The 16,196-nt window shown below is 42.5% G+C and overlaps 5 protein-coding genes across 5 annotated transcripts; 1 reads left to right on the plus strand and 4 right to left on the minus strand.

Moving 5' to 3' along the window:
- Nucleotides 1-369: 369 nt before the first annotated feature.
- On the plus strand, nucleotides 370-3,373 carry V865_003312 (uncharacterized protein; the record flags this gene model as incomplete). The annotated part of the gene is made up of 10 exons (XM_066227109.1): nucleotides 370-618; nucleotides 749-1,096; nucleotides 1,159-1,209; nucleotides 1,273-1,341; nucleotides 1,402-2,034; nucleotides 2,095-2,418; nucleotides 2,474-2,587; nucleotides 2,651-2,734; nucleotides 2,802-2,855; nucleotides 2,924-3,373. The coding sequence occupies 10 exons, from the start codon at nucleotides 370-372 to the stop codon at nucleotides 3,371-3,373; spliced, it is 2,376 nt and encodes a 791-aa protein (XP_066083206.1).
- Nucleotides 3,374-3,777: 404 nt separating this feature from the next.
- Nucleotides 3,778-6,103, minus strand: V865_003313 (branched-chain amino acid aminotransferase; the record flags this gene model as incomplete). Its single annotated transcript, XM_066227110.1, has 13 exons — nucleotides 3,778-3,931; nucleotides 4,068-4,244; nucleotides 4,367-4,427; nucleotides 4,494-4,539; nucleotides 4,595-4,688; nucleotides 4,768-4,874; nucleotides 4,995-5,074; nucleotides 5,154-5,250; nucleotides 5,312-5,335; nucleotides 5,402-5,486; nucleotides 5,553-5,607; nucleotides 5,680-5,827; nucleotides 5,921-6,103. The coding sequence occupies 13 exons, from the start codon at nucleotides 6,101-6,103 to the stop codon at nucleotides 3,778-3,780; spliced, it is 1,311 nt and encodes a 436-aa protein (XP_066083207.1).
- A 635-nt stretch (nucleotides 6,104-6,738) lies between these two features.
- V865_003314 (uncharacterized protein) lies at nucleotides 6,739-8,838 on the minus strand (the record flags this gene model as incomplete). Its single annotated transcript, XM_066227111.1, has 7 exons — nucleotides 6,739-6,935; nucleotides 7,029-7,840; nucleotides 7,933-7,948; nucleotides 8,081-8,224; nucleotides 8,330-8,471; nucleotides 8,592-8,730; nucleotides 8,819-8,838. The coding sequence occupies 7 exons, from the start codon at nucleotides 8,836-8,838 to the stop codon at nucleotides 6,739-6,741; spliced, it is 1,470 nt and encodes a 489-aa protein (XP_066083208.1).
- Nucleotides 8,839-10,290: 1,452 nt separating this feature from the next.
- Nucleotides 10,291-12,372, minus strand: V865_003315 (uncharacterized protein; the record flags this gene model as incomplete). Its single annotated transcript, XM_066227112.1, has 10 exons — nucleotides 10,291-10,455; nucleotides 10,533-10,819; nucleotides 10,935-10,999; nucleotides 11,061-11,151; nucleotides 11,237-11,379; nucleotides 11,461-11,534; nucleotides 11,658-11,798; nucleotides 11,886-11,913; nucleotides 12,014-12,156; nucleotides 12,274-12,372. 10 exons carry the CDS (start codon nucleotides 12,370-12,372, stop codon nucleotides 10,291-10,293), a joined length of 1,236 nt encoding a protein of 411 aa, XP_066083209.1.
- A 1,740-nt stretch (nucleotides 12,373-14,112) lies between these two features.
- On the minus strand, nucleotides 14,113-15,500 carry V865_003316 (uncharacterized protein; the record flags this gene model as incomplete). The annotated part of the gene is made up of 2 exons (XM_066227113.1): nucleotides 14,113-14,715; nucleotides 14,832-15,500. 2 exons carry the CDS (start codon nucleotides 15,498-15,500, stop codon nucleotides 14,113-14,115), a joined length of 1,272 nt encoding a protein of 423 aa, XP_066083210.1.
- Nucleotides 15,501-16,196: the final 696 nt, after the last annotated feature.

A 16,196-nucleotide genomic window follows, 5' to 3' on the forward strand; every position in this document is an offset into this window, starting at 1 on the left:
GGCTGTCTTGACTCTCAAAGGTATGTTTGAATCGAATAAATCGAGTTGATTGATGGTCTGTGCGTAAAATGATGAATGGAGATCGGTTGACGTCAACTGGTCACTGAGTGGCCTGCCCCCTTCGAGGCTCAATTACTCGTGTCTATCCATCTTCCTCTTCCCATCTCTCCTTCTTTTCCTTTTCCTTCTTCCTCTTTTCCTTGTCCCCCCAATTAATCCACTAATAAGCATTTGATCTCTATTCGTCTCATACCACCGTAAGTTCCTGCTTCCTTATGTTCTCTCCTGGTTTCAATTAGATGGATCCTCAAGGAGGAAAGAAAAATTCGTACAAATGTAGGAGCTGACGTGATATAACCTCAAAAGGAAATGTCAAGACCTACAAGAGCACGCAAGCCCGCTCCTGTCTTTGGAAGTTATGTCTCCTCTGATCAACTTTACGGATCGGATGACGAGGGAGAGGATGATATCACTGCCGCTGATGAGGATGATGAGGAAGATGAAGATGAGTATGGTGGAGCGGTCGAGGAAGTAGAATCTGAGATTGAAGATGTCGATAGTGGAAAGGAAGAGGAAGGAAGTGGAGACGAAGGTGAGGAACCAGAGAAAGCTAGTAAAGTGAGTTCGCCTTTCCTTCCCTTCTATCGGCCTTGTCATCGACATCGCTTCATATTTTTATTCATCGAAATAGTATTGAAAATGAGAGGGTAGAATGGTTAAGCTGACGTGATATGACCTTTGATGACAGAAATCAAGAAAATCTTCTACTTCAACGAAAGAAACTCAGAAGAGATCCACCGCCACCAAAGGAAGTAAATCCGATTCAAAACCAGAACCTCGATCAAGAAACAAACTTACCTCATCGTCTGCGTCTACTGCTTCTACTATCAAGGGCAAGAAAGGTAAAGATCTTAAAGAAGTCAAGAAGGAAGTCAAAAAGATTGAGCTCAAGTCAGCTCCGATTAAGAAGAAATTGAAGAAGATTGTGGAGTCTGATATTGAGACTGAAGTCAATTCGGATCATGAACAAGAGGTGGAAGGTCCTGAGGACGATGATGAAGATGAAGGATGGGATGGCGATGAGGGAGATAAGAAGGTACGTTATACCTTCAGCCGAAGATCTCGCTTCGAATCGTGAGCTGACGTTACGTTATCTAGAAATTGATAAAGAAAGAACAACCGAAGAAGACGGCGACTACCAAAGTAGTTGTAAGTAGTGCTTTACCCTGTGATAATTCGGACAGGGTAGCCACTAATTTCGAATCCATCTAGAACAAGCGAGTTGAGAAAGATGAACCCTCTGAAACATCTGATGGAGAAGTTGAATCCGCCACAGAAAAGGTAAGTTGAGCAATCCTAGCATAAGATAATATATTGAGGCTGACACGGTATCAATCTAAGGACAAGAACGATGAGGAGATCGCTACTGATACGGACGAACCTCCCAAATCATCGAAGAAGAGTTTGTCGACCGCCACCAAGGCTGCTTCCACCAAAAAAGTCAAACATTCTCCTCTTCTTCTAAAACCAGCCACTACTTTGAAACCAACGGATACCAAACGTCCCCCTCCTAAAGTAGCCAAAAACAAGACTCACCTGGCTCCATCTTCAAATTCCTCGGCTACCTCTGGTGTTAAGCCAACTATAAACTCATCCGCTGCCGCAAAGAAAGGTAACGGTAAGTTCACTCCACTCTTACCGAAGAGTTCGAGCGTTGCACCATCATCTTCTTCTTCTTTCACCCCACCGTCTGCCATCGTGGCGAAAAAGACCCAAAATGCGTCCCCGAAGAATGTTAAGGAGGGTAAAGAAAAAAAGTTGGATGATAAGGAAGAGACAACTGTTAAGAAATTTGCAAAGGGTAAAGTAGAGAAGGTAGACATCAAGGAGGATAAAGCTTCTGTTGAAGCAACCATTAAACCTAAAGTAGAGGTGAAGAAGGGTAAGCCTCAAGGTAAAGGTACAAAGAAGGAAGAACCAGCAGAGGATGCGGAGGATGATCAGGTCAGTGGCGACGAAAAGGCCGAAAAAATGGTTAGTATGATGAACTTTGTTGTGAAGTCCTGTAGAGCTAATTCAGCGCCCTACTTTCAGTCTCTCGATCCTGGCTCGGCTGATGAGGCTGAGGTTCCCGATACGATCACAAGCAAGACCTCGGATCTGAAATCCTCAAAAGTCGATAAACGAGCAAGAACTAGCTCGAGTGGTAAGAGCGATAAAGCTGATCGAGTTGGGACTCCGAAGAAAAAGTCAAAGTCGACCTCTCCGAAGAGTCAAGGTGAAGCTGCTGCGCAAGAGAAACCCTCTGACAAGGACAAGAAGGGAAAGAAAACCGGAACTGCGGAGTCAGAGGAGGAAGAAGTTCACAATGCCAAGGCTAAGAGTACCTCAGAAGATGATGGAGATAGAAGTCTGAAAGTACGTATCATGCGGTCAATCGTATAGGACCGTAGCTAACTGTTCCTACATATAGAATGAAGGATGGGAGGTAAACCCTGCAAAAGCATCTGTGAATTCAAAGCGAAAAGGCTCTGGTGAGAAAAAAGATATTAAAGCTAAAACTGAAAGTCCGAGTAGATCTGATGAGGTGAGTTGTGTATTTTGTACCAATTATGAAGAGAAGTAGCTCATGACTTGCTCCTGTCGATAGTTGGAGAAAGAGAGCTTCCCTAAGAAGAAGGAATCCCAACAGACGGCAGGGGATGATGATGAGATGGATGTTGATGAAGACCAAGTGAGCGGCACAAACTATACAGACAGAGATGATTTACGGCAATTTGCTGAACCTTTAGCGATCTTAGCCATTCTCACATGTCAGAGAGCAGGGTAACAACACTCGACTTGTTGCATACCCAGTAAGTCAGCTTTCCTATTCCGTCCAATGTCTTGTACGGCCGTAAAGCTGATCTTTGACATATTGCAGACGCCTGTCACTCCACCCAAACGAAAGGAAGTATCATCACCCTCCACTCCATGCCCCTCGCCTAAAAGAACACCTACAGCTACTAAGATACCCCCATCTGTTAGAGGGTCGATCATCTCTTCTCTTTTGAATCCAAGTTATACCAGAACTCTGGCCTTCACATCGATCATGACGCCTACATACAGTTCTACAAAACTGGCAAGACATTGGAGAGAGGTGCTTGGTCCCGATCTTCATAAACATTTTGAAGGTCATTCACCTAAGAAAGGTAAAGCGTCGATTGATAAAGCTTTGAGAATCAGAATTTGGGATTTAGTAACTAAGAATTACGAGAAATCAGACTGGAAATCCATCGAAGAAGAGAATGGAGAGTTTACTGTTACCAGACTCAAAAGACATTTCAGAGAAGTTATGGTCAAAGAGGGTAAGAAGTATATCGAGAGCTGTTAAGTGGGTTTGCACCGAACCAAGAAAGAGGCTTTTATATTATCTCAAATGATTCTCATGACATACCATCTCTATACTATTTTTTTCTTGGTTAATATCCATATCGATTTGTACTCTATTCGCAAATATATATATATTCTCACATACGCTTTGCTTTCGATTTCGTACCCCAGTGAGATTTCTGAATATAGCCATATCAATCATTTTACCGCCTATGCTCGTAAATAGTTTCATCAAGATTGCTTATCATCCAAATTCGACTGTATATAAACATATATACCCATGCATGTCAATTACTTCATCTACAACCTATAATCAGTGGTCCTCCGTCCAAATCCTCTGTTGAATTCCCAAAAAATCAAAGATAATCATAATCCCTCAGAACTCCATTTTTGTCTGCATTTTGGTTATACCGATTTGACGGGATTGGCAATGACAGACCAAGGATGTTCAATTTCACCAATTTGAATGGCTGTCATCCTATCTAGTAAGCCTTTGGCGATGGATCCTAAACCTTCGGGACCGGTGGGTATCTCGATATCTCTACCTTCGTACCCGATCCTATCAAGTCAAAGCAAGTACAATCAGTAATCTGAACTTAGTCAAGACAAGCTGGGCTGATTTCCGAATCCGGAACAAGGTTGGAAATATAGTTCCTCTGTGGTAAGGAGGAAGAAAAGAAGATAACGATACTAACTTATCAACAGCGGAAACGATCGCAGCTGTACCCGTACCGAAAACTTCAACCAAAGTCCCGTTCTTTTCGGCTTCGACCAAATCGGCCATTATCAATTTACGTTCTGACACGACGAGTTTTTCGGGAAGGCCAGGGATCTTGTCCCCATTGGCGTGGGCTCTAGCAAGGGCCAAAGCACTATCGGTAGATCAAATTGCAATTAGAACAAGACAGCATTCGTTTCTCTGGTAGGTGACAGAAGCTCAATGAAACAGGTGGGGTGGAATGGAGTGGAAGAGAATTCGAAATGAGATACTTACGAGTCTCTGGTTACTCCTGGTAAGACTACATCGTCCAATGGTGGAGTGACAAGTTCGACAGCTGAAAAAGGTGTCATTTGGTATTTGCCGCTTCTCAGTGGAAATGACATAAGAACGAGTTACTCACTTCCATCCGGTTTCTTGAAAGCTACAAACAAGTTCATAGTTCCGACCTGCCAACAAATGAATATTAGATCACTTTTCCAAAAGAAAAATTAGCTTACTTACCTCGGTCAAAGCATGTTCTTTACCTAACAACCACAAATTCTGACTATAACCTTCTTTGGCAGCTTCAGCCTGAGGTACGACACCAGGTGCGTAGCTACGACAATCATAACACAGGATTAGCACAATATACATATTATCAAGCTGGATCAAACGGAGAACGTGACTTGACTTACTTTGCACCGAGCTTGTATCCACCAGTTCCACCGGGAGCGGCCCTAACGAATTTTGTAGTAGCCAACAACTGGACGGGCTTGAATCCTGAGGCGTAATATGGGCCGACCTGATTTTGGAAACCAATTCAGTACTGCTCTGCGCTTGTAGATATTGAACGATCATTTGTTGGGAGAAGTGATGCTAAAGACTGAGAAGTACTGAATGCGCTGAGGACATTGGAACTCACAGGTGAACAGATGACGAATAACATAGCATCTGAACTTGGTCCTACACCCAAAGCATTCTGGGTACCTATCAATGTTGGACCTGTTTCACACCACATGACATATCAGCTATCTCTAGCGGTTCTCAAGAGCGATGTCGCTGAATGACAGGGTATACTTACGGATGTAAAGTGAATATCCGGGTTCTTTAGGAATCCATTCAGAATCCAATACGACAAGCTTCTTGATCAATTCAATCAAAGCTTCTCCGTCGAAAGTCTATTCATGGGGAAATACTGTCAGCTTAAAAACACTCTCGATGATTGTCCAGCTGACTTACAGGAAGAGCTATTCTAGCAGCGCTCTAACACAGATAAGACATCAGCTCTCGCGATTCACCAAATAATCAACCGAGATGAGAGAAGCTCACTCGGTTCATCCTGGCCATGTTCATATCTGGTCTGAACAACCTGACAGTTCCATCTTCTTGTCGGTAGGCTTTCATCCCTTCGAACCTGGTTAATCGACCGCATCAGTAAATGGTATCGCCAGCAGAAGGTGAGATGTTATGTAAGACATACAATGTGAAAGCATAGTGGAATACAGTAGACGAAGGATCAAGCTCCAGTGGAGCATCTATAATCGGAAGTCAACAATGAAAAATTGACACCAGACATTGATATCGTTGATATTGGTAGACAGACGTACAAGGTTTGATCTCAGGTGTGCCCCATCCATTAGCAGAATTCCAATTAACAGTCAACATATGATCTGTGAATGTCTTTCCAAAGACCAATTTTGAGGGAGGCAAAGGAGTTTTTGGAGAGGTCGTCTTGGTGATTTTCAACAATGATGCCTGCGACGAGTTCATCATCACTATCAGCTATCTCCCCCCCGCGATGTTTCTGCATAGGTATAAGTATATACTCATACTGGGAATCGGACTCACATCTAAATCAGGTGTTTGGATAATTTCACCCGTCATGACATCTCTCATAGGTTGAGGATTCCTCTTATAACCCCTCGTTTGGGATACAGCAATAGCTGGCCGAACGACGGCGCTGACATTGCTGTGGGCGAGTTGACGGGTGGTCAAGCGGGTGAGGGATCGTAAAGGGGTGATTCGCGACATGCTGCTGAGGTGATGGGGAAGTGGTATTGAGGAGAGAAGGGTATGGAAATTGCTATATGACTGTGTATATATATGTAGAAGTGTGATAAATATGTGTCCTTATTTATCTCGAGTCTGATTATATTTGAGTCGTCCGTGGTGGTTGCCACGTGGGACTCGTCGTCCAAACCCGAAAACGCGGTCCGGGCGTCACATATCACTACAGGCCGGAATACGAGTATAATGTACTGTATGCATGCATGACGGAAATGATAACCACACCGAGTGGCCTCTTCCAGTCGTTCATTCCATTTCAATTTCAGGTCACACACACATACGAGTACATATCTCTCATGTGAACGTCCCGTCGCCAGCAAAAGCGACAGTGATGGGCAATGGTGTTGGTGTTAATGGATGGTCTGATTTTGCCGGCCTCGCACATCAAGATAGTGCAGTGAATGAGCCAAAACAACTATCCGATACATCCCATCCCATCCCATCCGAATTTTATCTACTGTATGTGAAAGAAACATACTCACAATTGAACGAAAGAGCCATACAATCATACAGACATTAAAGTCATCATAGGTCGTTTAAAACAACATACACATACAGCCTACAATCCGAGCGATAGTTGCAGCACATATAACACCCGATCAATTCCATTCAACTGATCTTCTTTTTCTCTCTAACAGTCTCTTAGCCCTCTTGACATCCCTAGTCTCCACTAGGATATTGGCAGTATGGAAAGTGGACGAATATAACATTCTAATAGGTTGTGAACCATTTCGAATGCCATTCGATGACGAGGATGATAATAATTCTGAAAATCGAGTGACTAATCCTGATTTGTCTATAAACATTCAATACCTGCCACTTTCAGCTAATCTTCTATCCCTTGCAGCTATAGGCTGGTGGTATATGATACATGATCTTTGTGACTTACCTAGATGATATGCCCCTTTCTCCTCATTCTCAAAATCACCTATTCCTCTTAAATCCAGCTGCAAACATCTTTTTCTACCTACCGCACTCCCATTTCCATTTCCACTAGTATTCCCAGTACCGGTACCGGTGAATTCTTTCCCTGAAGACCATTTGATGGGTATCTCTCCTACTGAATAATCAGATTTTCCATCATCCAGCTCATGATCCGCCTCGACATGGGAATTGCCAAAATGGTCGAAAGATCTCTTATCGTAAGGTGTGGGCGGTAGACTATATTCGTACGGGTAGGGTGTATCAGGTGGAGGAGTAAATGTTTGTCCATTAAATCTACGCGTGGGATCTTCCGGTAGAGGATGAGATGGTTCATCCGATGAATGAAAACTCATGGAATCATCTGATCTCGAATGATATCCCTCGTCCTCCTCAGGATCATCGTGATCTTGAAAGAAAAATTCTTCTTGATCTGACCTAAACAATTCACTAGATTTACTATATTCCTCTCCATCCTCCTCACCATCATCATTCGTTAATATATTTTTCAATAGTTCAATCTCAGTCACTAGTGATGATCCATCTTCATTCTTCGTATAGCTTATGAATGGTCTTCCCCTAGGTAATAGACCTCCGTCCATATTCGCCTCCAAGTCATCATTATCATCGAGTAGGGGTCGAGGGGCATAACATCTTTCAGGCCAAACCAAGAACTTCCTAACCCTTTCTGAGAATGTGTTTTCCGTCGATTTGGAGAATCCTATACATGCTAGTGGGGAAGGTAAGACGGTGATTTCTGGTGTGATGCTAGACGTTGATCTGGCTGGTGAAGAGGAAGTGGATGATGGGAAAGAAGGTTGAGAGGGAGTTAGTGGTGAGATTAGGGAACGCGTCTCGGTGAGGGTGTGGACGATGGGTCAATTTGCCCTGTAACATCAGGAACAATAGCAGCTATCAGCCACTTTCACTTTCACAATCGACATACAACGTAAGTTGAGTAGGTTTGCCAATGAGAATAATGAAAAATCGATACTGATAATATAGATTCATTGAACTTACATCCTTGATGATTGAATATATTTCTAGCATTTTCAAAATCGCTTTCTTTCACTAACAGAAAATCGGTGAAATAGCTAGATTGGTATAAGATGGATATACCAGCTTTGGCTAGTGGAGCAGAGACGTGACGTAGATGAGGAGAGTCTACATACATGTGTTAGACACAAAATTCGTTAGCTTCGACGAAATAGGTCGATGCTCTGTTCTGATATGGTTGGTACTGGTATACAGTAGAAGATAATTGCTCACCATAATTCCCAACTTCATCTTGATCTCCACTCGAAATCTCAAATACCCTCCAACTTGTTGATATTAGAATTTCACCTTTCTGCCTATCACTTATATTTGACCATTCATGGGTTATCAGAGCTAGTGAGCCGAAGATTGCCATCTATACATGGCAGACAGCATCAATATGTCAATCAGATTCATGCGGGATAGAGGGATAGAGCAAGGAGCACGGGGACAAAGAGAGCGTAGACTATCTCGATCTGTCTCATTGGACACTCACCTCAATCCTATTCGAAGTTATGTTGAAGAACTCTGCCGACTCGACCGAAGATCTATCGATCGTCCAGTATATCTTGGTAGTGTATAGCTCACTTAACGATATGGGTATATGGACGATTGCGACTGGGTCTGAAAGTGCACTATGCGTAGCAAAGGGATACATCAGTGCATCAGTCAATTGAGGATAAGTGAATGGCGGAAAGAGATATAAGGCAAACAGAGACATACGTTATGACTATAGCAGGCATGTTGATTGACCTTGCACTTTATTTTGATTATTTGTCTACGATATTATTTAACCAGGTCACTACGATTGTTATCTAATAGCTAGAAAGACGACTTTCCCACCTGGATACTGAAGGTACTGTACGTGTTGTCGGGTCTCTGTTTATATGGTCATGGCGATTCCCCACTTTTCAGCTCCAGCAAATATCGATCTTGATGCTCAGCTAATCCAGCTAATCCACATCCACACACAAACTAGAGACTGAAGTGAAGATGGGGAATGATGGAATGATGGAATGAACTCTATTCGTTGCTTTGCACAGTCCATTTGAAGTGGTGGCTTGAATCTTCCATCTTTTCGCCTTTATCTCACCAAGATTGGATTGGTATCCAAGTAGAAGAGGTGGTGAATGCTTCTTTCCCTCCGCTGCGTACTCCCCCTCTCATCTCGAGTTGCTGCTGTGTGCATGTCCGCGGAGTAAAGACGAGATTTGATCCGCCCGATGTCTTGATGGGATTGAGGGGTCCTTTGATTTGAAGGTCGATGTTGATTTGATCTTATTCTTTATGATGCCAATGAGAAGTGGGGTTAATCAGTTCGTACTGTATCCAGGTGGTGAGCACAGTCCTGTACAACAATCACGTCACGCCGACTGGCGCACATACGCTCAGGAGTAGGTTCGATGTCTGAAAGTGGGGTCGCTTACCCCTGATGTAGTAAGTTCAGCAACCAAAGGAAAGCTTAAAATGGGGAAGCGAAAAGGCTTTTTGATGATTGATTATTGATCGTTGATCGTTGGAGAGAGATCCCGTTAGTCTATATGAGAAACGAAACAAAAAAAGATTGTTCTTGGTATCCTGATCCTTTAAGGGTGATCAATCCTCTTCATCATCGTTTTGATCATTGTTTGACCCACTTTGTGATCCGTCTTGATCGGGAACACCGTACCGATATACCGAGAACAATACAGATAGTGATCTTCATGAAAATTCCGTTTCGCACTCTGAGTCCACAATTGAATTTCGCTTTTTCTCTGTTCTGTGATTGAGGGCGCAATCATCATGATGATGATCTCAACCTGGGTGCTGATATCCTCCTGACATTACTGAACAACGAGGCACATGGTTGCGCGGTTGGTTCAAAGGCAGCAAGCTTGTATTGTAGATACATCGATACATCTCGAAACGTTCACTGATTGTCCCAATGACATGAAGCCCTACTGTATGTAGATTATACTTTTCTTCCCCCGTTTCTTTCTTAACTCTACTCTCTGTTCACAGTATAAGTCAAGCCAAATACCCCAAAAAGTGAAAAGTACAATACTGTACTGTACAAGAAGATGAAAGGCAGTGACCAGTATGGTATGGTATATGATGATATGATAAAATAGTCTCAGTTTTGTATTATTGTGTTTTCTATAGAACGAATTGCTGAGATACTTTATCATATCTATAAAGATTAGCCCGAGTAGCAGTTACGAATGATGCACCGGCGCGGATTTATTGGTCATCACCGATTTTTCATCATCCGACTCTCCCAGATCATTCCCAACATGTGTTGATGATCTAGGCATCGATATTGCCTCAGGTGTAGATAAGATGTATTCGTCCGACCGGGATACTACCGTAGTTTGTTCGACCTAGGTCAAATCAAACCACCAAACTTGCACATCAGCAGCAGCCTTTTCCCACACAATGAGGGTGAGGAATTACTCACCTTGATCATAGGCATCTGAGGGTTTTTCCTCGTTGACGAACTACTTATAGGCGATTGCATCTCTATTCCACTTTCTTCATTATTCAGAGTCCTTAGTCCTGGTGGGTAGGCGGCATAAACCCTTCCACCCGATCCTTTACCACTTCCATTGGATATAGCGTGAATACCTCCTGAAGCAAGTTTATCTTCCAGTAAATCCCGCAAGTCCTGTCGACCGCATAGTGTATGAAGAGCAGAATGATAGTATAGGACAGGTAGAATACAGGTGATGATTCTTCTCATATCGGCTTTAGATTTCGCAATTGTCAGTACAGTACAGCTCACAAAGTACGATGAATCTTGAGTTATGTTCGGTTTGACCATGTGAATTTAGAGGTTCGAGGATCAGAGGAAGTCACTCACTCAGCGGTGTACCCTTGCTTCCACCTGCAGTTTCCAGTATGATGAGACAGATGACCGGAGGAAGCCTTGACAGAACCCACAAGGGGTGATAAGCATTGGTCGTCACGAATTACATGATCCACTTACATTGTTTCATAAACTAGTGAAATCAATTTTCTAAACACTTTAGTTTCTTTTGAGAACAGACTATCTTGAGTTTTGAACAAGAGGATCGTCACTGGATGGTGCAAGTCACACGAAGTCAGCAGATACTCTCACACGAAATTACGTTCAATCTCTGGTTGGTGAATGGGTCACCTCACTAATTATACATAGTGCACCGTCTACCACCAAGGTGACAGCTCCCCATAATTTGAAGAATTTCAATACTCGAGGCATCTTTTCCGGCAATTGCATGATGGTTTCAACAGTTACTTCTGGTAATTTACATCCATGTACGACACCCCTATATTTTACCGAAAAGAATCAGTATCAGTATCAGTATCATATAAACGCAGTATAAGATGAACACAGAGTCAAGACTTACATAACGGTCATCATCATTTGTACCATACCGCCAATAGCGAATGGAGGAATCATGTAAATCTTTCTACCGCACATCTATCGATTACAAAAGCCAGCCACAATGGCAATTCAATGTCAGCATCAGCATGAACCAACAGAATCACAAGAAGACAATGATTTTGTATTGAAATCTCGTAGGGCAGATCGAATCCGACTCACCATCCATACCCTCCATGTATAATATCCTCCCGCAGCAATATTGAACATTGCAGCCATCAAAAGTCTGAACATATCTGAAATTACTAGGAATCGAAATATATCTTGGAAATTGTCGGGTCCACAATATACCAATCTGTAATCCTGTGAACGAATGATAGATCCAAATCGATATCAGTAAGAGCTGACAGATGTAAACCATAACGGACAGGAGGAATGTCTCCTACTTACCTCTGCACATGTCATCATTAATTCTCCTCTATATGAACACCACAACCACAAACCATCATGGACTGATCAGCTAACAGTTCCAATTCCCTCAAAACTCAGACTGCAGTCTGAATGTACGCTAGACTCACAGCTGTATGGTCGTACCTACTCCTATACCCCAGAGGAGATACGGTGAATCCCGATTCGTAAAATAAGTGAAATACTTGATTGTCATTCCTAACACTGAAGTCACCAACATTGCTTGAAGTAAAGTACCTATCAGACTGTACCACTGCAATACGAAAAGATATACCAAACGATCAATCATTTATCAGCCGTCAATTCTTATTCGTTATTGAGGAACTGAAGATTCAGTAAATTACAGTAGACAAGTAGACAAAAAACTCACAATGGTATCTTCAGGTTCGGCTTTCATCATCTTCCATAATTGCGGTGTGAGTTCACTGACTGTGAACACATGGGTCGTTATATTTGACATTGACGACATATCGATTTCTCTTGTTCTTATCTTATTTTGAGTTCGCTCCTTCAACCCGACTTCACGTTTACACAATGATAACCAGTGAGAAGATATATAAGAACTTTTCGACAGATAGGATAAAACCAATTGGAGGAAGATCTTCTACAAAAAAACTTGATCTAAACTGTCTCTCGTGTATACAGATGATTGATAAATTGGAAGGTATGGTAGATGAAAGGAAAGAAACGAAAAGGTATTCTATTATATACTGGAGATGAAATCATTTTCGTACTGATTTCAGTTGTACTTCACTTTATGGTAATCGATAAGATGGATAATACAGTACCTCAATACCTCGATACCACTATGTTCGGAAGCATTATTGATTGATGAGGATTGAAAGGGATTCAGCCAGAGACGCAAGATAAAGAGCGAGGGAGCGAAGGATGCATATCGTTGATCGGTAATGACGTTATCTTTATATATGTGTGTATGTTAACGTATGTGTATGGTACACATCCTTCTAGGTACCATAGCTTACCATACCATCCGTATGGTATTTCCCACTTTCCCTTAGTCTGCCGGAAAGAACAAGAACAATGCTGAATAAAGGTCCTTTAGAGGAAGGATCACAATAATCAACAGAGTCTAAGCGGTTTTCCAAAGGAATACCTATCCTTTGATAATAAAGCACGATCGGTTCATCTCTCGGTTGACCCATCAAAGGGCAGTCCTTCTTGCCATAAGCCAAACCGACGTCGATTGATCAGTGATGGATGATTGGTGATTGATGGGTGATCTTACTATACAGTCAGTGAATAATACGCGGGGATGGTAAGTTATATGAAACAAACACTCAAAACAAACAATCAGCTGATTGTCCGTGTCCTGATCCGCTTTCCCATACTACTGGGTTGGGTACACCAGACATGTGTATTTGTGTGTATATGATATATGATATATGATATATGTATGGGGCTTGAAAGTATTGGAACTGGTAGTATGGTTAATGGGGTTCGAGCGTTGATCATGTAATGATCATCTGTTGAAGTGTTTCTCCTTTAAGTTACCTTAACTTACTCCTTTGTGATTGATTACATACTGAATTTAGCGCGCCTCCGGATAAAGCGGCGCTGCTCCATTCCAAGGCGATCATAGCTCAATCAATCACGGCGTTGGCGTTGGCATTGTTGGTCTTACCAAACTTTACCTAGTCATGGGAGGTATTGTAAGGCAAATCGTCAGTCATGGATCAAGAGCAAGGACGAGATGAGCGTGAGCGTGACATTGGGCTCATTTGGTCTAGGTCCACATGACCCAGCGACGTGATATGCTTCTCACGCTCATACCTCGTACTGTACTTCATGCTCAACGTACATTTCAGTTCATTGAGCTTGGGCAAACGGATTGGATCTTGTAGGCACCTACCTGCTCATCAGAGTCAAGGTGTGTCGCACGAGTCCCATCCTCAAAGCGAAGAAGACTTGGTCCGTACAGTTCGTATTTGTAAAATCCGAATAGTCATCACGCTATTATTGTACAACGTCTAAATTGCATAGACAAGACATGTTCATACAGGACGCTATGCTATGCTACGCGTGACAGCCGTGGGATATATTACAATATGAACGTACAAATGCTATTATTGTAAAGGAACAATACAGTATACTACAAACATGTTAACGTGGCTATATATGATCGTTACGATGTTAAATGCTAAATTACATATGACCATGAATGAATGAATGAATGAATGAATGAGACGGATCATCCCCAAAAAGAAGTTCCAGCTACAACAGGTTTCGGAGTTGGCATTTCCCCAGATACCGCAACCTTCATAGGACTTCTACTTCTCCTTTTTTCTATTCCTGTCCTTGTATCATCCTGAGAGGTGGGAAGGATATGACATGGTATATCCCAATTATCCGATTGACCCAATACGTCCAATAACCATTCATCTTTAGTATCTCTTGGCTGATTGTTACTACTTTCACTATCCTTGTCCTTGTCCGACGTACCAGTATGATTCTGCGATTTCAAAGTAGCTTTCGAAGAGTTGGATGAGAAGTTCAATCCTGATTTAGTATATCCAATCCCATTTCCACGATTGGTCGTTTTACCCTTAGGGATTGGGACTGGAATATGGTCGATGTTGAATGCAAAGTCAGAACGGGGTGATGGAGCATCAGAAACGAATCGTGGACTATGTTGTTCAGCCTTGGTAGGGAAATTGTCGTACAGGATCAGTGGTGGTAGTTTCACCGTAATGGGTGTAGTCACGTTGGAAGTAGACAATGTGCCGTAGGGAGAAGGGATAGTCGATCGGTGGATTGAGGACGATGGGATAGGATCGAGAATTTTAGGTGGGATCTGTATTTGCAACATAAAGTATCAGCTAACATATCCTACATACCACCACACCGAAACCATTTGTGTTATGGGTACGGTACAATGGTAATGAGCAAGAGTGAAAGAGATCAACTCACATCAAATGACATTTCTACACCCACAGGCGATGCATCCCTTACACCTTGTAACCAACAATTGACCTTACTATCCAACCGAGCACGATTCTTTGCGAATTTCAATCTTCTCTTCTGATCATAACTTTTGGATCTCTCATCACCACCGAGTCCCTTGGGTCTTACCGTCTTTGACCTTGATCTGATTCTTCCCCTGTCTATGTCAATCCCCTCCAAAACTGAGATACTACTACTTTCCACTTCTACCTGTGATCCTTCAGTGGTGATGGTGGTGATTACAGATCTATGTGTTGCTACGGACGATTTCGGTCCATCTACACGTCTAGAAGAATTCGTTGTATCCTGATCCTGGTCAATCTTCTCTAGATTTTCGTGTTCTAATAAATCAGGTTTGATCTTTCCATCCACCAACGTTTCCACTCTCAAGTTCGGATTCAATAACGATTCATTAATCCCATTACTGTTGTTGTTGTAGATGTTGTTCAATTGGTTGGATGCTTTGATAGTTGATCTTCTCCGTATATTATTGGGAGACCAAGACGGTAGGTGGGAAGATGAAGATGTACCGGAGTGGGAGTGAGATTGGAGCAATGAATTTACATATTGAGATAGAGCCGCATGATACGCCGATACAGCCAATGAATTTTCGGTAGTGGTGGTTGAGATTTCCATTGTCAAGCTGGAAATTATCATTGGGTACCTAACACTATGTGATATATCCTCAGAGACACCACTCGTCTAAATTCCTTTATGTTATGATCCACCAACTCCTGCTAGAAGTAACAACAATGAGAATGAGCGAGAATGGTCGACCGTCAAATTCCAATCTTGACTATGTTCTTGCCTCGAACATTCATCCAGTTGAGCGGTGTCACTGCCTTCTTGACTTTACTTTGCTTTCCACCTAGATGTTTGGCTATCTGCAAGCTACAACACTGTTGAAAGCTACAGTATAATTTGTCTTTGACGTTCTCTTGGTGGTGCGGTATGGTGGTGTAATGGTGGCGCTGTTGTATGATGTCACCTTCCCTTATATCCCGTTCCGTCGGATAGATCGATTGGGTTGTGGTTGTCTGAACCAAATGGAATTCCTCTTGTAAGGATATGTGATAATAGATGTTCAGGTTTAGATGTATTTACGTTGTCACTCGAGGTTGATACGTCCTGTTTGAATGACTTGTGCTGTATTGGAATGTTTGAACTGGATGAGGTTGAGGATGACAAACACTGTTAACTTGATTGTTTGACCCAGGCCAGTTCCTGAGTTTTTTTTTCCCTGAGCGAAGTAGATGATCGTCAGAGGCTGACCAGTGCAGTGCAGTACAGTATTATTTGGGTCCGGGGAAAGACACGAAGGTGACGATGCGG

The sequence above is a fragment of the Kwoniella europaea genome, chromosome 1, assembly GCF_036810445.1.
Source record: "Kwoniella europaea PYCC6329 chromosome 1, complete sequence".
In the NCBI taxonomy this organism is placed as follows: Eukaryota; Fungi; Basidiomycota; class Tremellomycetes; order Tremellales; family Cryptococcaceae; genus Kwoniella; species Kwoniella europaea.